This window comes from Sebastes fasciatus, chromosome 4, assembly GCF_043250625.1.
Source record: "Sebastes fasciatus isolate fSebFas1 chromosome 4, fSebFas1.pri, whole genome shotgun sequence".
NCBI classification, from domain to species: domain Eukaryota; kingdom Metazoa; phylum Chordata; class Actinopteri; order Perciformes; family Sebastidae; genus Sebastes; species Sebastes fasciatus.
Genome location: NC_133798.1, coordinates 33,414,549 through 33,439,694, shown reverse-complemented (window position 1 = coordinate 33,439,694; position 25,146 = coordinate 33,414,549). Strand labels below are relative to the sequence as shown.

General features: G+C 39.5%; 1 protein-coding gene and 1 long non-coding RNA gene across 5 annotated transcripts; one reads left to right on the top strand and one right to left on the bottom strand.

Annotated features, from left to right (window-relative positions):
• Positions 1-644: 644 nt before the first annotated feature.
• Positions 645-24,058, top strand: ampd3b (adenosine monophosphate deaminase 3b). 3 transcript variants are annotated; one of them, XM_074633735.1, is made up of 16 exons: positions 645-880; positions 6,967-7,030; positions 13,095-13,317; positions 13,431-13,608; positions 14,225-14,390; positions 15,313-15,532; positions 15,760-15,889; positions 16,078-16,272; positions 16,673-16,804; positions 18,415-18,578; positions 19,358-19,484; positions 19,704-19,867; positions 20,222-20,342; positions 21,022-21,195; positions 21,734-21,844; positions 23,215-24,058. In XM_074633735.1, the coding sequence occupies exons 2-16, from the start codon at positions 6,973-6,975 to the stop codon at positions 23,389-23,391; spliced, it is 2,340 nt and encodes a 779-aa protein (XP_074489836.1). In that variant the 5' UTR covers positions 645-880; positions 6,967-6,972; the 3' UTR covers positions 23,392-24,058. The 3 variants fall into 3 exon arrangements, with proteins under 3 accessions (XP_074489836.1, XP_074489838.1, XP_074489837.1); XM_074633737.1 differs by lacking the exon at positions 6,967-7,030 and having other exon boundaries at positions 662-880; XM_074633736.1 differs by lacking the exons at positions 645-880; positions 6,967-7,030 and adding an exon at positions 9,092-9,428.
• LOC141766691 (uncharacterized) lies at positions 10,429-24,777 on the bottom strand. Of its 2 annotated transcripts, none has more exons than XR_012593672.1 (4): positions 24,567-24,777; positions 21,040-21,205; positions 16,150-16,270; positions 10,429-10,877 (listed from the first exon to the last, which is right to left on the bottom strand). It is a non-coding gene; the product is annotated as an uncharacterized LOC141766691 (long non-coding RNA). The 2 variants fall into 2 exon arrangements; XR_012593671.1 differs by lacking the exon at positions 10,429-10,877 and adding an exon at positions 13,189-13,307 and having other exon boundaries at positions 24,567-24,771.
• Between the last annotated feature and the right edge of the window lie 369 nt (positions 24,778-25,146).

Below are 25,146 nucleotides of genomic sequence, written 5' to 3'. Positions count from 1 at the left end.
GACCTGTTTAACTTCCGAACAAAAGCCAGTATGCAAATGGTAATAAAAGTGTATGTTGAAGTACATGGGATTTATTGTTTTACTGTTGTTTTTTACTGTGGTATTGAATTGGTATCGAGAACCATAGAATTTCACTGGTATCGACTACTAAAATTTCTGGTATCGTGATATCCTTCCTCAACACTACTGTATAATTCTGATAAGGTAAGGTAACTGGTTGTTCATCATCAGAAATATAACTAGTCATCATTGAGTGTTTTGGGTCTTTCTACATCAGTCATCCTCGCCCAGGCCACCCGGACAGGGTGAATCAGACCTGACCTGTGTCACAAGAGCACAAAGATGAATGTAACTTCCTTTTTTTGTGATTTTCAACACTTTCTTCTCTCTTTAAGTGGGCAGGGTAAACGCTGACCATTAGCTCAGCCTTAAATTGAGATAAAACGTAATATTTATCCGCAAATAGTATCCGACACAGAGCCTACGTGCACATGTTTGTGCAATCAGAGATTTTGCCTGCACAATGAACTGCACATACAATCCTAAGTAAACAAAGATGGGTGTGGTTTATAAATAGTTTCCATGCTCTTGATGGCAGAAGTACTGGTGCAAATACAAGCTTCCTCCAGCACTTCCTCTACTGCACTGAGCAACAATGATACAGATCACTTCCTGAAACTCACCCTGAGCTCTGGACTTGAGGCATTCATATTGTGCATCAGCTAGACTTGTTCAGACCAGCAGTGAAAGAGTAAAGCAGCTGGGTGTTTACATGCTACTAAGAGGCTGCTCTTACAAGACTTGTCCTCTGTCCCGTGAACCCTAATAAGGTTCTCTACAATCAAAAGAGGTGCAAACATATTGCACAGCCCTGCAAACAGTAAGTACACTGCTGTCATAACGACTCTTTGCACTTGAACTTTTAACTTCTCTTCTTTAGCTCTTCTATCAATAGTCACATCTTATCATTTCCATCACTCTTGCATTCTTTCTTGCACTTGCCCTGCTTTGTGTGGTGGTATCTGGTGGCTGAATTACCTTAGGTAAAGGAAGGTGCACATTTATGAAAAGTGGCAGATGATTTTCAGTCCTGTACTAATTGTTTTCCAGATCAGAAAGCATATAGGATATATAATAATAATAGAGGAAATAGAATACTAATATATAAGTTGTTTCATTTCATAGACTAAAAATTAAAGAGTGACAGATGTGCTGTGATAAACAGTCACAACTAAGTTTTTTTTATTTCTCAGCCTCAACTGTTTACTCTACTCACGCTTTTTGCATGTATATTATTATGTGTATTATTGCACTCTTGTTTCCACAAAGTCCAAAGACAAAACCAGGTCAGGGACATTTGAGAGTGTAAATTTCCCACAGGTATGAATGTGAGTGTCTATCAGCTGTGATGGGAAGGCAACTTACACATTTTTACTTGCTTCATTACATTAAACTGTTGGTTAACACTTGTGTTCATGCAAATTCAACAACAACAGTTTAGACAACTAAAACATTTGATTAGAGTTAGAGAAATAGAAAAAAATATGAACTAGATTTACAGTACATATCCTAGCATGAATTGGAGGAAAAATGCAAATATACATCTATTCCCTTAATGAAACACTATTTCCCACAATATTTTTTTCACTACATTAGACTACAGTTTCTACTAATGGCAGCTTGTTTTGAATCTTTTGTTGCAGGAAAAACTGTTTGTCTTTTTGTTTGTTTGAGGGGCACATATTTGTATTTTCACAAAATTACAAAGACCGGCAGACCATCTCTGTTTCAAGTAGAGAAAATATAATAGTGCTGAACTTGTACAATATATGATTATTATGTGATTATTGTTTTTGTGTATTCTACCCAATGTTAGATATTTTGTATTAATCTTTCATAATGACCTTTTTCCACCTTGTTTTTTTGCCTTTACATGCTACATTTTTTTTTTTTTTTTTTAGGAACGCTTTTAGGGCTGGACGATTAATAAAATTCTATTTCAATTACGATTTGGGATTACAAAGATTATGAAAGTAAGATAATTGAGATAAAACGATTATTATGCCGCATTCCGTTTCGCAAGGATGCTCTCGTTTTATCTTGAGTTATAAAGCCCCTTTGTATTAAAGTGGTGGCAGTGTGCCACTCACTGGCGAATTACCTATCTGGTGGTGCGGCACGACCGGCTCTAGGCCAGTTTGGAAAAGCCCGGTGACGTTTTATAGACCAAACAACTAAACGATAAATCAAGAAAATAATCAACAGATTAATCAACAATAAAGAAATAATTGTAAGTTACAGCCCAAGATGTTTCCAAAGTCAACGAGTAATCGTGTTGAATAATCATGATCTCAACATTGACCAAAATAATCCCGATTACGATTTTTGCCGTAATCGAGCAGCCCTACTTTTGTGGTGCTCTGTGAAGCCGTTTGAGACTTTGTGCGTGATACAAGGCTATAAAGATAAAACTGATGTGCCACGGCACTCTTTGCATATCTCAACAGTGTACTCTAGCAAATGAGCCAATAGTACCTTCTGTATACCAGAAAGTTAGAACTCTATCCTTGGAAACTCCCCTTAACTGCCAAAGTGTGAACATGACCTTAAATTGTTTGTACATTCAATCAATTTATACTGTTAACCGTAACGTAGTGGCAATAAAACACTGTAAGAGCAAGACTGATTATTTGAGTTTAATGCACTTGTGTTTGTTTAAGCGCATTCTGAAAAACAAACAGCAGACAATGGCTATGTTGGGAGGATAATAACAATCTACCTGAAAAGGGACAAAGCTCAGTCCAACGACAGAGACTGAAACTTGAAATTTCCATTCAGTTCTATTGACAAACCAATTCCAGTTTTTCAGGTAATATGTGGTTTCCGCAATCAGTTGATTTATGAATAAACAAGTCACTCCTTTCTGTGGTCTTAGTGGCTAAAGTTGACATGTCCATGAACACTTTTAAGTTATCTTGCAGAGTTGGGGTCATGTTGAGCTCTTTTACAGTGTGGACATGTAGTGAGAAAAGCTGGACAGTAGCCTTTAGCAATATGACAATAAACCATAACACAATACGCAGTATAACAAGACTAAGGGTCTTCAGCCATGCTAGCAGCCCTGTGAGGCTGCACTTGAGCTAATGTAAACATGCTAACATGCTCAGCATGACAATGCTAACATGTAATGTTAAGCAGGTATAATGTTAATGTTAAGTTCACCATTTTTCACCATGTTAGCTTGTGCTAATTAGTTCTAAACACAGATGAGGATGTGGTGGACCAACTAAACCTCTGACACCCTCAGCACAGCTAAAAATGTGTTGATGTGCATCAGAGGAAAGTAGAATGTGGTAATTTGACCCTAAATCTAATTAAAATAAAAAACCCATTACAACTGCAAAATGTAATACCTTTCCCTCAAAGTTTAGATTACCTGGGAAAGAATACACTTTTTCGTATTGTAATAATTAATGTTTAACCACAAATCTTGCTACAGTGGCCTCTTGGTTATCTTTGTGACCACACTTTTTCTAAGCTTTCTACAAATGCACACTCATTGCACAACAAAAAAAACAAGGAAGCATCTGAAAACAGCCGTGTCACCTATCTCTCTACAATACTGACAAGATAAGAGCCATACAATGAGCTGAACAGTTCAACTCAGATTATAATATACGGTACAATTGTTAACAAACAAATACACTCAGCCATAATTTAGGTTTCCATATAAATGTTTGGTTATTTGCCAAAAAGCAGCATATACAGTGCATTCCAAGTTATTCAACTTGTTATGTAGTTAGTTCCCAAAAAATGCAACAAGCCTAAACATGCCAGTTGTGCACAAGAAAAAGAAGTGGCCAGAGACTGGTTGTAGGAGTCTGCCTTACTGGATCGAGAAGTCATCACAAAAAGTGGTCAATTCCTGCTGTCTGCATCTTCGTGTTTACATTTCATGTCTGCGACATCCTCTGATCAGAAATGACTAATTTCAAGGCTAAGACACGCAGATCTGTTCATCATACATCAGGGGATAACTGCTCATACTACCCTCGTACTACCTCAGCTGCAACAAGTTTTACATACATATTAGGAACATATAAATATCTAAATATACACAAATCAAACAAACACATGCAAAAAAAGTGAGTCAATGTTGTAATTGTTGGCTGTGTGTACATAAGCCCTCTGACAGAAAAGAAAAACAGGAAATTCCAAAACCAACAGAGCATCTAATGTGAAACTTTCTCAACCAACTGCCAGACTAGGTTGCTCTTTTCTACCTCATTTACTCTCACAAGTGTCCGTCACATCAAAGTTGTGCCCTTGATCAGACAACTAACATCCACCAATGTTTAGTCATTATTTAGTCGCACTAGTGGACTAGGGGTAAAATGGGTAGAGTTAAACACAAGGCTTGTATTTCATATGTAGGTCAAGTCAAACAATTTGCATATTAGTTGCTCACTTTCTGAAAAACAGCCACAAAAACCAACACTATCATGCTTTTATAGTAGGAATGCTAATTTACAAATTTTTTTCTGACCTATAGCTGACCATTGTTAACCAATCAATAACTGTTACCGACAAGTAGGGCTGCAACTAACGATTATTTTCATTATCGATTAATCTGCCGATTATTTTCTAGATTAATCGTTTGGTCTATAAAATGTCAGAAAATAGTGACAAATGTCCATCGCAGTTTCTCAAAGTCCAAGGTGACGTCTTTAAATGTCTTGTTTTGTCAGTCCAAAACCCTAAGATATTCAGTTTAATATGATATAAAACAGAGAAAAGCAGGAAATCTCCATATATGAAAGGCTGAAAATTGAACCATTTTTGCATGAGAAATTACTGAAACGATGAATTGATTATCAAAATATTCGATGAGTCGACTAATCAGTGCAGCTGTACCGACAAGATTAGTGTCTTGCATGCAAGGGTGCTGTGGTTGAAGTGCCTAACAAGACACCCGACTGCAAGGATGACCCGATGTACAAACATTAAATTTAAATTCATAATTTACCACCAGCTGCAGTGTATGCGCAAAAAAAAGGCAACTGAGTGCAGTCCCTATAGTTCACCCGTCCAGTAGAGTTAGCAGCCACGATGTTGTGTGTATGGTTGTGGACACATACAGCCACTTTCCCAGTAAGTCTCCACCGCATCAATTAGTTTAGCTGCAAGGTTGTCAGCTGTGTGTCTGCCTGTTGAACTCTGTCAGGGTTTCCGTAACATTATAGCTGAACGTAGCAGTGCAGTGTGTGCACAGTTTAGGCTTTTTGTCTGTGAATAAATGCTACAACTCCTCAAGACCAGGTAGCAACCTCCAGGTCTGAAAAGTGAAGCCAATGCTGAAGTGCCTTAAAATTGCATTCTTTCTAATAACCAGCAGGGGGCGACTCCTCTGGTTGCAAAAACAAGTCTGATTGTATAGAAGTCTATGAGAAAATGAGCCTACTTCTCACTTATTACCTCAGTAAGCATTGTAAACATGAGTTTTATGGTCTCATTTAGAGTCTAATAGACCATAAAGCAGGGGATGCTTTAGGGCGTGGCTACCTTGTGATTGACAGGTCGCTACCACACCGTTGTCCGGTCTGGGAGTTTTCCGTGTTTTCGTCTTACAACTTTAACCCTTTCACAGTGTATTTTTTTTAGTTCTAATGCCAGGTGTGAACAGACGTACTTAAAGCTTTCCACTTGTGATCCATTCACTGAGGACGCACGTTAATACCAGGTCTGAACAGGGCCAATGACTCACTGAATCTTTTGTTGACCTGATGATATTGTATTCTCAGAGAATAACTGTTTGGGTCACTGCTGCATGACGATCAAGAGATTTGATTCATCACATCAATTTTGTTATTTTTAAGAGGACTAATAACTTTAAATATTTTAGAAGAATTTCATCACTCTTGGTAAAAAAAATAAATACACTTTTTCTCTAAATGTCTGAGTAATCAATGCAGTAAAATACATGCAGAACATGTACTTCTGCTTCTGAGTTGTGAGGAGACCTGAACTGCACTTTAATCTCCTTTAACTCCACTGACCCTCCCCAGCAGGTCCATCATTACAAACACATGTTGCGTGGGTTAGTGCTGTGTAAAGCATTAGGGTCGTGGCAGTTAAGTTAGCATTTTGGCAACTTGACACTACTGCAATAACAGACATTTCTCACTTGCACTTTCAACCTGCACGGAATAAATCTATTATTCTTACAACACTTGGCTGCATTCTGCTACGGTTTTATAGTTTCACTTTTTCTGAAGTCTGAATCTTCTCACAACTTCAGCACCAGCCAAACTTGACCTAAATAAGGAGCGGAGGACTCAACACCTTTTTGAAGCTGGTTTCAAGTCTCTTCCACTACAGTCAGAGAGACAAAATCTTGTTCCATTGATGGTTTCCTTTAGTGTACTCTAGAGAGAAGCCAAAATATGGCACAGTAGTTTTCTTTAAATATTTTATAAGTTCAGTGCTGCACAAGGCAATATAATCTGAAAACCTCATAATTGTAACCAAGATCAAACAAATATAATTTCATTAGCATTCAACAACTGCAGTTAACATCAATCTTGAACATATGAACACTATTAAATGCAGCAGTTGTTGAATGCTAACTGACTATGAGGTTCTCAGATTTTACTATACAGTATCATGTTTTAGCTTTTCAGAAAAGAGGTGAAATGACTCCTCTATGGAAAAATACATTGATAAACAAAAGCTAGTGAAATGGAAGATAACCCTGAAGTGGTGCAGGACTTTTGACCCCCTATACACACACTCTTGAAATGTCAAGTCAACATATTGTACCACTTTGGAGCCACTTTTTTACTACCTTACTTTGGTTCTGTAGATTTAAAACTGTACCAGCTCACTCAGTAGTCACATCTAAGTTTTTACAACACTAAACTGTGGATTAGTCAACTATTAATTAAAGCTTTGCTTCTGTCAATACAGATCAAAATGAAGAAAAGGGATACGCCCCTTTGCAAGCAGCAGTCAACGCCCTGCTTTGGGAAAGGTGAGTAAATACTGGTTGTTTTCTAATGCGAGACAGGGCTCCAGACTAATTTGTTATATTGGTTGCACTCATGCACCTAACTTTTTTATTTAGGTGCACCAGTGCTTAATTTAAGTGCATCCAAAAATGTTCACCTTGCCTTTTGGCACCACAATAATGCATTTCAAACATTTTGTCAGCTCCCATCGGCCTACACTAGTAGGGATGTCACGATAACAGATATTTAGTAGTCCATTCCAATACCATGTACTTGCTTACTCTGTAAAGGGGAGACTCGTGGGTACCCGTAGAACCCATTTTCATTCACATATCTTGAGGTCAGAGGTCAAGGGACCCCCTTTTGAAAATGGCCATGCCAGTTTTTCCTCGTCAAAATTTAGCGCAAGCTTGGAGAGTTATTTAGCCTCCTTCCCGACAAGCTAGTATGACACCTTAGCTAGCTTTAAAACTGAGCCCGCTACAACCTAAAAATCGCAAGTTGCGTTAATTCGTTAAAAGAAATTAGTAGCCTTAATTAGTAATTAATCTAATTTTATATATAATACACACAAGCAGAAGCACATACACTTTCATACATGATAACAAACTGACAATGGTCTCACTAAAGTAACTCAACTCTCACTTCCACTTATTAAAACATGCACCTCTCATCATTGGTGCTGGACGAGGACTAAACTGTACAACCCTGCTTAACATTCTGGTTCCACTGGATTATTATATTACAAAACACTGAGCAGGAAACAGTTTGAGTGTCAGCAGCTGGCAACATGTCATACTACAATGACTTGCAGAATTTTCATCAATATAATAAAAGCTAAATGTTGTTCCAGTGTAAATAAAAGTTATATGTAGTGTAGTCTGAAGCCAGCTGTATTATATCATACTCGTCATACTAGGTTGTTGCGAAGGAAGCTAAATATCGCTCCAATGTTACGCTAAATTTTCGTGAGAAAAAACTGGCATGGTCATTTTCAAAGGGGTCCCGTGATCTCTGACCTCAAGATATGTGAATGTAAATGGGTTCTATGGGTACCCACGAGTCTCCCCTTTACAGACACGCCCACTTTATGATAATCACATGCAGTTTGGGTTAAGTCAAGTCAGCACACTGACACACTGACAGCTGTTGTTGCCTGTTGGGCTGCAGTTTGCCACGTTATGATTTGAGCATATTTGTTATGCTAAATGCAGTACCTGTGAGGGGTCTGGACAATATTTGTCAATGTTTTGTGTTGTTGATTGATTCCCAATAATTAATATATATATACATTTGCATAAATCAGCATATTTGCCCACTCCCATGTTGATAAGAGTATTAAATACTTGACAAATCTCTCTTTAAGGTACATTTTGAACAGATAAAAAGTGTGATTCATTTGCGATTAATCGCGAAACCATGGACAATCATGCATTTAATCGCAATTAAATATTCTAAATCGATTGACAGTCCTATTTGGGATACAAGGATGAGCACTGCAGTCAGAGTGATACTCTCCCTATAAAAAGTCTTGCACATGCTAGCATGAATTAATCACATCATAAAACACAGTACACCATGTACGGTACAGGGAATTAACTGTGCTTCTCTTGATCCCTTACCAGATTAAGGAAATTCAATATTTTGTTAAAGAAATTTGTTTACATGACTTTCTGCAGTTGACCCCTGGACTGTAGCAGCATGCTCGCTCAACCTTGGAGAATTGCTGGGATTGTTTGCTTTTGGGAAATAATGAATTCTTTAAATTGCCTCAATAAAAATCGTTTACATTCCGTAAATGGCCTTTCTGGTCTTTAAATGCACGGCCAGTGGATGAAGCTATACTTAACTCAGTCATCTGGGAAAAATTAACATTTGTTAACAAATGTACTTTCCCAGGGCTTTAATATTACCTTTGAGCCACAGCATTTCATTCCCCCCTCATTGCCCCACCATCTCACAGATAGCCGCTCACATGTTAGCAGCCAGTTGTGACATACCAGCTTGGATTAGCAGCCCCTGTTGCCATGACGCTCTCAACACCCTAAAATAGAGACAGAGAGGGACACTCAAGACAGCAACAACTAGCAGCTGCATTATACAAACAGACACCGGACCACATAAACAGCAGAACGGAGCCTGACTGAAGCAGCCGGGAGTGAAAACCCCAGAAGAGAGGCATCATAAATCTGAGACAGATACAGATACCAGACCCGAGGACAGTCTTGACAGTGTCAAGAGGTTTCAGCAACACTTTAAAGTGTTCCGAGACGCGACAACGAGTGGCACATGAAAAGTGGTGGAGCCAAAGCTAAGAGCTAGGGAGTTTAAAAGAGACGAAGCAGACACATGAAAGCTGAAATACTTGACTCAACAGGCAGAGACTGAGAGAGCCAAACATGGCCAAAATCACAGCAGAAGGTAAGAGACAGATAGAGCTTCCTCTACTGATTATGGAGCTCTGTAGCGACACTGACATAAAATGTGATGACAATTACCGGTTATTCAGAGGTTCATTCAATATAGAGCTGCCCCCTCGTTTTAGTCAACTAATCAGACGTTTTGGTCTTAGTAGACTACGGTTTCTTAGTTGATTAGTCATTTTTATGCTTTAATTCATGCTGTAAGACTTATTTCCAAGAAACGTATGAGCACATCTCTGGTAAACACAAGATTTAAAGTGGTGCTTCTTTGTGGAGAAACTTACAGATCTGTCTTTAAAGCTCCCCCCTCCAGTCTATTTTGCCATTTCTATGATATTTCATATTTATTTGAGTCATTTCCTGACTTAGTTGATAAGCCACACTGTTTGCCAATTTTTATTTAGACAAATAACTTAATTTTGTGCTCAAAGTTCAAAGAGAAGGTTGTTGCTGAAATGGGAATATCACGTATGACTGTAGTAGAAACTGCAAGTCAGACGTCATCATCCAAGCTTGCGCAGGCTCACTCATGCTCGTTTGAGTCTAAGCAGCAGCAAACTGATAAATCTGTTAATCGGTAAGTTTGTCTTTCTAGTTGGTCAACTAGTTAGGTGTAACTAGCACAACTTGTTGCACTAGCTACCTGAGGGGTTTCATTTTATTTTTTTTAGTTTCCTCCACCTTATTTTAGTGTGTCTATTTTCACAATGGCATTTGTGTGTGAGGTGAACGGGTGCAATCAACACATGGGATTTTATCTACATGAAATCCCACCGGTAGAATTAACACACCACACTGACTGTCTCTCTCACTCGCTCTCTTCTTTATCGTCTCCTAATACTGGAGATAAATTGACGGAAAGCAGCCGATGCCGTTTTGGAGGTTTGCTGGCGTCTAACAGGTCCGAACGACGGGGAGCGCACAACTTTCAGCTCAAGAGAAAACACGAGAAAAGTCCCGTTAGAGAAATAAACGAATCACAGTGCAGCGTGGTGTGCTTTCGGTGTTGGGATCTGAGGTGAGAACAGTCGGTGCTGGTGGACGAACCACCTCCAAAACGTCCCCAAACGGAATTTCAAATGGCGAATCTTGGTAACATGTCCATCCGTCCTCTGGTGCACTCTGGCCTGCTCACAGCAACAGCAGCCAGATGCCCGCATAGCCAGGAGGAGACGGTAAAGAAACTAGGGGATCAGCATATTCATTTAAATTTTATTACATGTGTTAAAACACCCTCCCGACATACCCAGGCCACTTTTTGTGGGTCAGGTTTCTATATTAGAAGGATGTAGGTCAAGGTCGTCCAATAGGCGGCTCAGCTGTTCCAGCAGAGAGAGCGTACACATGCCGAGAGGCTCGTCAGGAATGCCGGCTTCCGAAATATGCTCGCCAAGGAACAGGCAGGAGAAACTGAGCCAATGTGAGGGGCAGATGTTAACGGTGTCATCTGTGAAGGAGCCAAGGTCATTGGATAGAGTTGCATGTAGAGAAGTTGTTTGCTATTTGATATAATGGTGCAGCACATCCCGACTCGCACATGTTGATTTAAAAACCTCCACGGGGGGGAGATTGATGTTGGAACTGGCCAAGTGACCTACACTGGCTGCAACATCAATATTAATAGTAACAGTGATGAAATGGTGATCAGAATAGCCAAACATCTCCACTACTGATGGGATGTTGGATAGCAACAGTAGTTTTCACACCAGGGGGAATTAGGCAAGCCGGCAAAGCTATTTAAAAAAAAAAACCCTGCTGTCCTGATCAAAATATGAATTCACAGGGTCTTAAGTTTAAAAATAGGACCCTGGTTCATGCCATGGGTATGTAAGAGAATCAACGCAATACAAATAAACATGACTGCTTTCCCAACCGAAAGGTCAAGAGAACTAAAATGATGGTATGCTAATAACCGTGGGTCTAACAACAAGAGTCAGACATTCCTTTTCCATTTACAGTAAAAGCTGAACTATCAGCTGAATTATCTGCAGATTCTTTGGGAATGTTTGCTGTTCCTTAACTGATCTGGTTTAGAGTTTCTGCAAAAATGCTAACTTGTGAATTGAGTTGTAGAGAAAAATAATCTTGACTGACTTAAAAGATGGCATGGCAAAATGCAGCCACAATGAAAAGCATGAAAAGTCAATATAAACTGGCAATCAAGCTTCTAAATACTATGCTCCCAATATAGCAGCAAGGTTATAATACTTTTTAATTTTCTAATAGTTTTACGTGATGACGCAACGGGTTAATGGAAAATTCCTTTTAACGCAGCTAGCACCGTTCAATTTTAATTATAGCTAAAAAAACTAAAACTGAAACGAATTTACCTTCATTTTTATTTAATTTTTAACCAGGCATTATTGTTTCAGTTTAGTCTTAGTTTTTCTTAAAATGATATAGTTTAAATATAGTTTCAGTTTAGTAAAAATATTTTCCACTGCTTATTTTTGTTTTAGGTTCAGTGTTAGTTTACTATAATAACCCTGTTTAGCAGTCATTAATGCAGATAAATTACAAACTCATGCCTTATATAGCACCTAAATTGCATTATAATCTATTGTATTCAAAGACTTAAAATGACTTAAAAATCGTTGCATTATGTTTCAAGCCAACTAAACACAGTGATGCACCAGCAGACAAATAACACGGCCTGTAGAAACAAGATCTTTTCATGTTTTCGGTTCCCTCTGTGCTGCATACCATTCCCAGTGCTGTAATCCCAGAAAGGGTGACCTGTAGTCCCCCCAGGGGTTGAGAGGTCACACTGCTGGGACAGTGATTAACTGTGTTGACTGTAACTTGCCCGACGTGTTGGCAGAACACGTAGCCACTCAAGACATGTTTACTAGTGAGTTATGATGAGGTATTGGAAAACATGCCAAGTTCATCCCTTAACCCCCCGCCAGCCCCTACCTCAAGCTCATATTCGTAGGTCTCATGTTTTTCTTGCTGGTATTTACAGCCACCACTAACATAATGTTATTTCCTCTTCAAGTGCTGCAATATTTCAACACATTTATGACAAGAAATATAACATGTCAGCAAGTTGCTCAGATTCTGTCACTGTTACTACTACTACTACTACTAATGTCACTATATCAAAACTGCAATCTCAGTTTCATGTACACAAATCGTAACATAAAACTACTTCAGTAACTACTGTGGCGGGTAATAATTCCTTACCAATTCCCTAGTAATTGCAATTATTCCACAATATCACAATGGAGCAAGCATGTCATTTCTCTTAGTATGAACTCTCATTTGGCATAACCCAACAGGAAACGATACCAGTTTCAGAAATGAGTCAGATACTGCCCAAAATTCGGTATTGAGTATCGACGAGTACGCAGGTCTATGCACTGATCCGATACCATCATTTATTGACCGTGTAAAAAATCAACTTGTTTAACCGGATATCAATTCTTCTTCGCCGCTCCAAAACAGTAGCCTTCACTGTGCTGTCGCCCTGGATGTATCATGGCAGCCACTGGAAACTACTGTTTTAGAGCAGCGTAGAAGAACTGATTGCCGGTAGTTTGTCACGTGACGATAGCAAACAACAACAGTGCGGTGCTAGTAGAGAGTAACGGTAGTCAGAGCCCAACCTTTCTTGACAAAAAAGAGCATTCACTAAAACTCAAATCTTCCTGGCCTCCCTCAGACATGCCACGGCTTTTCCCAAGATTGTCGATGAGTGAGGTGGATGAGAAGGTGCGTCTGCAAGCAGAGAAGGTGTACGCCTCGGCCCTGAAAGAGGAAGACACCAAGGATGCTCTGGCGCTGTTCAACGTGCCGGAGGACTGTCCCATCGGTCTGCACGAGGACAGGGAGAGGGCGCTGCAGAAGGAGCTGGCATCGCAGCAGTCTCAGGAGTCTGCTAAGAAGTAGGAAATGTGTTTGATCAAATATACCTCTCTTTCTGCACAGCCTTTGCATCATAGCTCTAGTGAGCTTTTAGTTTTGTCAGGAGTGTAACGTTTGTCTCGTGTGTCACTAGGAAGAAGAGTTTCAGGCTGAAGCGTTCGCAGTCGGCAGCTCTGCAGATACAAGTCCCTGGTGACTGGGCCCGGTCTGTGGTTTCCCCACTGCTCAGCCCAACCGAAGAAGAACCTTTTCCCCCGGAGGACTTTCTAGATTTCCAGAGAGTAACCATCAGTGGAGATTACTGCGCAGGGGTAAACAGGATTAACACTCCAGCACGCTGACACGCAACTAGACATAATATGAACATGTAACTGTAGCTTCACACATCTCCCTGCACTCCTTGCAAATGAGTACCACTATCAAAAAAAGTGGTTGTATGCAAAGATACACATGCAACAACAAGAAAGACTAAGACTTAAAGTCTATAGCCATGGCTGAGACCCAGTGAGGCTGTAAGATTGGAGCAAAAAAAAGTTTTAGCCAAAGGGTGTCAGAGCAAAAGCAACAAAATGTAAAGGTTTATCGTCTGTACATTGGCAATTATAGGACAATATCTAAATACCAAAATGATAAAACTGTCAGTATAGTAACAGTTATTCACACTAGAAAGGGACAGATATAAATGTAAATTCAATATTGCTGAGACTGCCAATTGTGTGGTTGTTGAAATACAATCTGCTGTTAAGGGCCAAAGTTGCTCAACAGCTGAGGACCTCCAATATGGCTGCCAGGTGTTGACTTTAAGGTGATGTAAGGCAACACCACAAAGAGCACGCTGTGTACCAATGAATTATAAAAATTCCAAAATAGCATTTAAGGATTTTAAAATAATTTCTTGGTAAAGTAACTTTTCCATGACTTTTCCAGATCACAGTTGAAGATTACGAGCAGGCAGCTCAAAGTCTCCTTAAGGCGCTGGTCATCAGAGAGAAATACTCCCGGCTGGCCTACCATCACTTCCCTAGGACCACCGCCCGATTCCTCAGCAACGCCAAAAATGAGAAGTGGCGGGAGGAGGATGAGGTCATGCCAGGTACAGTATGTGGCATTTAGAGAACTTAAATAACGTAATTAAGTTAATATACTCCTGCTTTTAGTCCAGTCTTTACTATTACACCCAATAGTGTCCACACTAACTGTTTGAGCACTTCTATGGCTTTGGATGGACATAAAACTCTCCTGGTTAAATCATTTATCAGAGCTTCTTTGAACTGTAATGATGAAGCGTTTTCAACCGTTCTGATTCACGCTTCTGACTGGCCTCTTCGCCATGGCAATGGCAGCCGAGGCTCATGGGTGTTGTAGTATTTAGAAAACGATTTAAATTGGCAGCCATAACATAAACCTACAGAATTGCTACCTCATCCAGGAGAGCCTCATGTTTCTATGTTAAGTAACATTAAGGATAGCATTAAAGAAAACATTGAAATAAATAATAAACAGGCGACCGGTTAGATAGCATTAGCAACACGGTAGCTATTTCAATGACCAAATGAACAAAGTCACATTTCAGCAACTGGCAGGTGATCTCGGTCAGGAACACAACCGTAATCTTCCCTCAGGGGCAAAGTTGTCTACAAAATCTAAAAAATAACTTCTCACAGAGTTTAAAGTGGCAAAACTAGTTATGCTTATTATGACAAACATGACTGGACCCATGACTTTTTAGCATTAACATCCTTCCTTGGGCTGTTTACAGAGCACACTCTGTTATCTGAACATGTAGATTACTCCACAGCTCCCCTTGTGCAAAACAATATGACATGTAAATTGTCTTTTAACAATTGCATCATGGTAAAATACTGATTATGATACACAATTTAATGATGATTATGATAAATTGAGTCTAATTATTTCTCAAGATGTTACGATACTGTTAATATAACTCCTACTGTAAAGCATTCAATCATTATTCCTCGTTTCCCGTTTTGTTTATTTACTCCCATCGTCTGCAGACATCTGGCCTTGCCCTCATGAAGGGGAGGACCCGTACTCCATGGAGGCGATTCCTGAGAACCTGAACTACGAGCTGCAGATGAAGGACGGTATAGTTCATGTTTATGACAATGCCGAGGCCCTGGAACAACAGCGGCCTCACAACCTCCCTTACCCCGACCTCGAGACCTTTGCCATAGACCTGAGTCACGTCCTCGCAATGATAGTCGACGGCCCAACGTGAGGATACAAAACTTTTTAAATGTTCTTAACAACAATATAGGGAAAATGGAAATTTTACACAGATTTTAACTAATATTTTATAGGGGTGTACATCACAAGTTTCATCACAATACGATATTGTATTGATTCTTTGGACAACGATACGATATTTGCTGATATCACAAAGTCTTCAGAGGCTGAAAAGTAGTTTCTAAAAAGTGAAATATCTTCCATTTTTCCTACAGGAAAACCTACTGTCACAGACGGTTGAACTTCTTGTCCTCTAAGTTCTACCTCCATGAAATGATGAATGAAATGGCCGAGCTAAAAGAGCTGAAATGTGTTCCACACAGAGACTTCTACAATGTCAGAAAGGTTGGTTGGTATTTTTCCATCTAGTTCAACAATTAATAAATTAGTAGAAACTCTGAAGGGCTGTGTCACTACAGCAGAAGTTATTTTTAACTTTAGTGCCCTCTAAATAAACTTAAGTTTATGGACACACTGTAACTTGTCCAATAAAGTCATGCACGTCGTCACCGTCCGCTTTATGTCAAACACAGGTGGACACACATATACACGCTGCTGCTTGCATGAACCAGAAGCATCTGTTGAAGTTCATAAAGACCTCTTACCAGACCGAGGCGGATCGCGTCATCTTGGAGAAGGGCGGTCAGAAGATCAAGCTCAAGGAAGTCTTCAGCAACCTCAAGATGGACCCCTACGACCTCACCGTGGACTCTCTGGACGTGCACGCTGTAAGAACAAATTCATGATGTTCAAAGTTCTTTAAAAACTAAAACAATTTCAGTAACATTTCTGCCATACGGTCATACATCAGGTTTGCCTTAATTTATCTAAAAATACAATGTCCTCGAGGCAAATGGATCATGTAATTACAATAATAACTCCACGTGCCTGCCAAGAATTAATTTGTCTTTTCCAAATAACTACGGAAGATTTCACTAACCTGTGCTTACTGACACAAGGATGCAATTATGGGTGTTCATGCATTTCATGTGGTGTTATGCAATCATTTTTATGTTCCATGCAAGGTCCTCTTAATGTGTAATCTGACAATAATCAATGCAGTCACTTTGTTGGAAAGAGATTGTGATCACAAGATTCACCCTCCTCTCTCACGAATTACTCTCACAGGGAAGACAAACATTTCATCGGTTTGACAAGTTCAACTCCAAATACAACCCAGTGGGAGCCAGCGAACTGCGAGAGATTTACTTGAAAACAGACAACTACATCAAAGGAGAATACTTCGCTCGTCTCATCAAGGTGGAGTATGAGTTTAAGTACTAATATCACTTACAGGCCCTGCACAACAGTCTGGTCTAATAAGATTGCTGCTCAGGTTGAAGCTAAACTGGAATTATGAGAAGTCAACGAACTAAGAATGATAATGAGGGTCAGTGAGATATCAATGAAATAGAGTCTTCCAAAAAGGTCTAATAGGACTTTTTTAACTGAAGACATTTTGACATGTCACAGTAGAAAAAGCACATTTGTAAATAATGAAATTAATGATGGCTGAACTCCATTTGGGTGCTTCAGTTTCAGGGTCTTATGCATGTCGGCTTACTGTCACGAATTACTGGGACAGAGCTATCGTGCTTTTCCTTTCCAAAATGTCTGCAGTGAAAAAGGCCTATTTAAGCGCTTTCACAAGCCAATATTTAGTCTGTTTTAAATTGAACTCTGGTGCGGTTCATTTGGGCAGTTGTTAATGCAGTAATCGAAGTCTGATGCAGACCAAAATAACCGGTTCGAGACCGCTTGCAAGACGTGGTCTCGGACCGTTTCCAAGCGAACCAAAACGCAGGCTGCCTGTGCAGGCATTTGTTGAGATGGACACAGGTAAACGACAGGTTAACAGGAGTGGGAGAGGACCGACCTGGACTTCTTCTGCAGAAGTCTGATGTTTGCTTGACATCTGGGCCGAAGAGAACATACAGAATATGATAAATAAAATAAAGTCCTCAAAAACAGTGACGATTATAAAGTCATTCGAGATAAAGTGGATGAGAAGGGGATTTGTGTGCAGTAGATCAGTGCCGAGTCAAAGTGAAAAAACGTTGACATCAATATTTAAAAGTCTGTGATTCCCTGCATAGAAGTGGCAGCTCTCAAGACGAAAAAGATAAATTTGTCCCTTCGTACACGCCCCTCAGCAAATTTTTTTTTTTATTTGGTCAGCTTAAATTTGTGCACTTTGAAACTGAACCAGACTAAAGAGAAAAAGGAACCAAAAGTGTCATTTTCACTCTGATTCGGACTGGTCAAACAGACTGCGGCTCATACAAAATATGTAACAAAACCTCTCTGGGTGTGCCAAGTTGAAGCTCAAGTTTAATTCAATTGCTATTTAACTTTAACTTAACAGTACAGCTGACATTAAATATTTTTACAGGATCAAATCACAAAAAAACAATAATTCATCAAGATATTAGTAAACTCTAGAGTGCATGTGTGCATATAAAACAATCTCTACACAGCAACGGTGTGTATGGCCTTTCACTTTCTTATTTTTTTTGTGTATTATTTAAAGTAGGATTTCTCTTCCTCCTCCAAACATACAATATGTGTGTCTTTGCGTGAATGTGGTTCATCTTCAGTGTATTTTGTGGACAAAGACTTGAACCATCTGTCATAATTGCTCTGGGATAGGTTGTAGATGCCTTGCACCCACTGCTGGTGGACGACTGAAATGTTAGAAGTACATGAAGTTTTTTTCATATCTATAATGTTTCTTTGGAACATAAAGTACACTTCCTCTGTTGGTATTTAGAAATAGCACTTGTTATCTGTCCGGTAAACAATTACCAAACAGTCACTTCTGTTTTAACAAGAAACATCACCATCGTTCTGTGGTTTGGTGTCTGTTGCAGGAAGTGGCCAAAGAGCTGGAGGAGAGTAAGTACCAGCACGCTGAGCCCCGTCTGTCGATTTACGGCCGCTCTGCCAGCGAGTGGGAGAGCCTCGCAACCTGGTTCATCCAGCATAAAGTCCACTCGCCCAACATGAGATGGATGATCCAAATTCCCAGGATCTAGTAAGTGCTCAGTGAAAGCTGTGAGACAGCAGGCACAATCCTTATTAAACAATCATGGTTGTTTTAACGCAAAAGGGCCTGCTGAGTCCATTTGAATGTGACAGTGAGTCATATAGTATAAGGTTACTCATCTTTACAATTGTTATATCGTTTCCTCCTTTAAACAATTAGTGATGAAATTCAGGTAGGTTATTTAGGATTACCCTTTTTTAATTCAAACCAAAATATCTTGTCCAATTTAGCATTTTTTTTAGTAATAGATTTACGGCTGCAGCTAACGATTATTTTCATTGTCAATTAATCTGCTGATTGTTTTCTAGATTAATTGATTGGTCTGTAAAACATGTCCGAAAATAATGAAAAATGTCCATCCCAGTCTTTAAATATCTTGTTTTGTCAGACCAAAATCCAAAGTTATTCAGTTTAATATGATATAAAACAGAGACAAGCAGGAAATCTCCATATTTGAGAGGCTGAAAACAGCATTTTCTGCCATTTTTTTATGAAAAATGACCTTAACAATTAATCAATTATCAAAATAGTTGGCAATTATTTGTCTGTCGATCGACCTATCGATTAGTCGATTAATCGTTGCAGCTCTTCGCAAATAAAGAAATCCTGAGAAGATTATTTCTAAACTTGTAAACTCACTCAGTTCACAATTAAGTTAGGAATAATGACATTACTCAACGGGCTGCTCTGAATAAGCAAAGAAACGCTAAAATGTTTGTGCTGTTTGTATGGGGAGATGAGTTGATTTGATTCCTTTTGTCTTGCAGTGACATTTTCAAGTCAAAGAAATTAATACCGCACTACGCCAAGATGCTGGAGAACATCTTCCTCCCCCTCTTTGAGGCTACAGTCAATCCGCAGAAACACAAAGCGACACACGTATTCCTGAAATACGTAAGTACTTTTATGTTTAAAGTGAAACAGCAGCCATAACAGTTAGTTTTGCCCAGATTATTCTGTAATATTTAGTGAAACTTCTTTGGGATCAGACAAACAGTAAAACTACAAAAAGTTAAACTACATCTTTTTTTTTGCACCGATGAACAAACATACATGGTTGCAGATTATTTGTTGTGGAAATGTGCTGACAACATTATCTTTGTTGTCCGGTAGGTGACAGGATTTGACAGCGTGGATGACGAGTCCAAACACAGCGACCACATGTTCTCTTACAAAAGCCCGAAGCCTGAGGCGTGGACCACAGATGACAACCCTCCCTACACCTACTACCTGTTCTACATGTACGCCAACATCATGGTGCTCAACAACCTGCGCAAGTATGTCCTGCATGATGGTGCGAAGCCAATCCAATTAACATCTCAGAGTCGTGTTACTCGCCAGGGTACAAGAAAGTCTTCCTGGTAATGTACTTGGTTTCAGCGGCCAGGATCATAGCCATCTTGTGTGTTTTCCAGTCACACATGGGGTGGGGTACGGGTGGTGGGGTGACCTGGACAGACTGGAGGTTAAGCACAGGCCTGACAAGCATGTTCACACCGATTCTTTAGTGAAAATTCATAGTTTCCAACCTGATCTGCATGTCTGGACGTAAACACCAGAAATGTTAAATGTATTGTTGAAAGTTTTTTGGCACAGGTGACGAAACAGCCTCGTTATTTGTGTCTCCCCAGGGAGCGAGGACTAAACACCTTCCAGTTTCGTCCCCACTGTGGCGAGGCCGGCTCCATCACCCACCTGGTCTCTGCCTTCCTCACGGCTGACAACATCTCCCACGGACTCAACCTCAAGAAGGTGCAGTCCTGAATTTATACTGGGGTTTGATACTCAAGGTCTTTTGAATGCTGACAGCTCAAGGTGTTGAGCTGTCAGCATTAAAGTATGACTACCATCATACCTATAGCTTTACTGACAACAACACAGATACTAATTTGTGGAGAGCTAACCCACACGGGTTTGCTTGGTTTCATTTTTACACTTCAACTCAGAAGCAATAGCGAGCATTGCTTTGGCATCTCACAAAGAATGCTGATTGAAAATAATGACAGAAAGATGCAGAAACAATCCTAAACCCTAAATCACTCCACAGGACAAATAACCTCATCACAAAACGCTTTGGATGTTTTTATGAGAAGGCAATGTTCTCTAAATTCTGACCACACTTAAATGTGGTCTGCATTTCTGCATGTGGCACTCTTTATCTGTGTTCAGACATGGTGACTAACTAGGGCTTTCAATGAATATTCTAAATTTGAATACATCAAATAGTAAAAGACAACAGATATTTGCATCTCACCGCATGACGGGAGTCACACTTTCATTCATTGAAAATGAAATGTTACGTTAGCTCAAGCTAAACAAATAATTCAACAACAACCGTAATGATTGGAGAGAACTTTTCTCCAGTAACTCCAGTAACTCCAGCAGCATTATTTGCAATACTTTGTTGTTTACACCCCCCCTCTCTCCCCAGAGTCCAGTGCTGCAGTACCTGTACTACCTGGCCCAGGTCCCGATCGCCATGTCCCCGCTGAGCAACAACAGCCTGTTCCTGCAGTACTCCAAGAACCCTCTACGAGAGTTCCTCCAGAAGGGCCTGTGTGTGTCGCTGTCCACTGACGATCCTCTGCAGTTCCACTACACCAAGGTCAGAACATCTGGAACGAGAATCAATCACATGACAACTTAATTTCCTCACATCAGGATCCCTTTAATCACTAATTATGGCAGATATAAGAATTTGTCTTGGTTGCACTAGTACAGAGACATCTGGGCAACTAAACAAGCATCAGTATTATGCACAATACTGTATGTGGTTCAGGAGTAACACGACCTCACATGAATTAGCCTAATACATAGTAGGTAGGGCTGCAACTAAAGATTATTTTTCATCAATCTGTCAATTATTTTTTTAATTTATTCATTTATCGTTTTTTTTTGTCTATGAAAGGTCAGAAAAAGTGAATTTTTTTTTGCTAACTGAATAATACAAATAAATGACTGAAATAAGTTATAGTTGATATTATTTTTCTGTCAATCGACTAATCATTTCAGCTCTAATAGTTGGGCATACATTAAAAAAATACTGTCATACAAGTAAGCCACTTTAAAGTGAAACACAATTTTCACCAGATCCTAAAATGTACATTATCCCTAAAATGAAATGTTCCTTTTAACCCTTTCAGGAGGCGTTGATGGAGGAGTATGCCATTGCAGCCCAGCTGTGGAAGCTGAGCACCTGTGATTTGTGTGAGATAGCCAGAAACAGTGTGCTGCAGAGCGGACTCTCACATCAGGTAAAACTCAAAATGGTTACATTACAGGGTTTTAAGACTGGAGAAATTGTGACAGTCCTTTCTACATATTTTCTCCATCACCCTTCTACTTATTTCCACTACAGGCTGAAAAGACTAGCTTTATAAAACTTGGAGGGCTTGACCGATGACTCAAATCTCATGTTACTTGAAGAATTTTACTTTTTTGGCAGTGTAACAAAGCTAGTCTTCTGAGAATGAGTAATGCCAATACCAATAAATATTTGAGAATTTAAATAGCTGAGAGACATTTTACATCACACAGTGCCCTCTGGTGGACAAACTATGTAATGATGACACCGTTTCTAAATAGCCTCAAATATATTTTTGGCATTACTCATAGACTGTATATAAAGGGGACTTAGTCACCGTGATGTCAGCCACTTTTGAAGCTTTGACTTCGTCATTTTGGCCGTCGTCATCTTGGTTTTTGGCAACCAGAAGTGGCACGAGAGGGTGGAGCTAAGTGCAACCGAACGCTAAATAAGACATTTTTAGGCGACAAAAAGGTTATTATTAACTTTCATGAACTGAAAACACACTTTGAAGGGTTAAAGCTCTAAGACGAAATCACAGACAACTTCCAGATCAGCCAACTCAGTGGTAGCGACCTAAAGTATACCCTGCTTTATGGTCTATTTGATTCTAAATGGGACCATATTTTACAAAATGAACATTCATGCTGTATTGAAGAAGACCTCAAACTAGTGATTGAGACCATAAACTCATGTTTACTGAGGTAATAAATCAAGTGAGAAGTAGGCTCATTTTCTCAGAGACTTCTTTTTGCAACCAGAGGAGTCGCCCCCTGCTGGCTGTTAGAAAGAATGACAGTTTAAGGCACTTCAGGATTGGCTTCACTTCTCAGACCCACTGGCATTATTACAGTTTCTTCTCGTCAATACAGATATACCTGTGATAAGCTAATACTGGCCCATGCAAATTTAGTGTTTGAGTTCTCTCACAATCTTTCCCTGACTGAGCAAATTACTGGTCAAACTACACATGAGTACATTATATTAGCCCATTATAATGAGAAGCACTTCCTCTTTTGTACAATCCCGGCCTTGGTTATCCAAAGCGCCATAAAAGTCTTGCTATAATAAATCTAACTGATTATAGAACGGTCCAAAATGAAACCTTATCCCCGCAGCTCATATTGCTGCTGTGTCCCAATACAGAGCAAAATCACTCAGTCACGCTGTAAGCTGACTAAGAGAAAGGTCAACAATTCAACCACATTATCAGCCATGTATCTCATGTTGAGGTCACTGAACACCTATCTACCCCTTCATACTGAAAAGATTCTCATATTTGTGCAACATCTGCTCTCTATCTTTTATCTTTAAAAGGAGAAGAAACACTTCATTGGTTCCAACTACCTACAGGACGGACCCGAGGGCAACGACATTCGGCGAACAAACGTGGCACAAATCCGCATGGCCTACCGCCATGAGACGCTGTGCAACGAGCTCAGTTTCATAGTGGACGCAGTGAAGACGGATGTTGGCACTAACCCACCTGAGTGATTTACCACGCCAGCAGAAGCTGTGCCTGAATATTACCTCGGGGATAAAGAGGCATGATACGTTAGACGGCACATCATTTTTATACATATTCTTATAAAACTTTATGACACAGATTTTAAGGGGGTTCTTACAATTTTATGTGGACCTCGGTGCAGAAATGGTCCGTGGCCTCCTTGATTTTTAGACTGTATTCAACGCTGCATCTATGAACTTTGCCATTCACTGTGTGTCTCATTGTATTGGGTTATTTTCTTTTGAAGGGTGTGAAGTGCACTTGTGGATTTGGATATATGAACAATTATTAGCCTCAAAAGCTGATTTAGAATTGGCACATTCATTCAGAAGCAGAAAATAAAATGATTTTTACTTTTAGTTCTTATAATCGCAAAGTTGGCACTGCTTGCTCAATGTTTTCTGTCACTTGCATTTATGCATGTTACAAAGGCCTTTATCTGAAGTACGGGTTTGAAATTAAATGTAGATTGAATTAAATGTGAATTAAATTCAGTCAACTGCATGATGCTGTCAGAAGCTCTGTTGTGAAATCAGTATCACAAACCCCTGTTATGCTCACAACTGTGAAAAATTGATTAAAATTATTTTCTTTTTTTATATTTGTCATTTCTAATAGTTTTTCATATGTAAATAAAGGCTGCAAAACAGTCAATAATATTGTTGAAAAGCATTTTTTTTACCTGTGTATCATCATCATGAGGTTACATATAAAATGAGCAGAGCTTCTCAGAAACTAAAGGTAAAGTACACATCTGCTGGATATGTGTAATAAGAAACATTTCAACTCCATCCACAAACTTTTATGAGCAGAGTGCTATATCATTAGTTTCATTACAAGGGTTTACTTCCTACATCTTAAAACGAGAAAAGACTAATTCCATCATTTCAACTTTTTGAATTGCATCCTAATTGGTATTCTATAAAAACTAGGGATGCTAATTAACCGATTAACCGACAAGATCAGTGCGTCGCATGCAGCTGTGCGCCAGCTGTGAAAGTGTGTATCATTACTTTTCTCAAGGGCGAGTCTTTTGTCTTCAAACTGGAGTGCACTGCACATACTAATCAATGACTCATATAATATAATACACTTTATGGCCACCTGTAATTAACGGACGCTTCTACAAATCGGGTTAACAGGGGACGTGTCGGACACTAACCTGTTGTTGACCTTCTTCATCTGCTCATTCGGATGTACCAGCCAGTCCTCCAGCTCCTCTTTGGTTTGATCTTTATAGCTAAAGTGTGGCGCTAGCTTGCTAAAGTTTGTATTAAACGAATGTATCCCATGTAGTTAAACATCTTTTACATGTTGGATGGAAAAAAGCAAAACAAAAAGAGTAACGTTAGCTCCAGTAACGTTAGCTAAGTAGCTAAGAAGACACAAATCCCGCCATGATGACTTCACAGGTGCGTGTCGGTGTTAGGTTTCTTCCTCCTTCCACTTGGTGGTCGGAAACCATGGCAACTACTTGGAACTGTAAACTCTCGCGAGATATCCAAGGTTAGGGTTTGATCTCTCGAATTAGGATAGGTCGTCGGGCAGCGAGTCTCGCGAGAGTTTTTAAACCAGCTTTTGTAATTTGCGGGTTACCTTTTAGCCATTTATTTTACAGATATTTTAATAGAAAATAATGGTAGTTTTTTTTTTCCAAAGCTTCCACATAAGGTGGCCAAGTGATTTAAAATGAATACCAAAAAATATATACAATTTGGATAAATACAACATACCTTTTTATA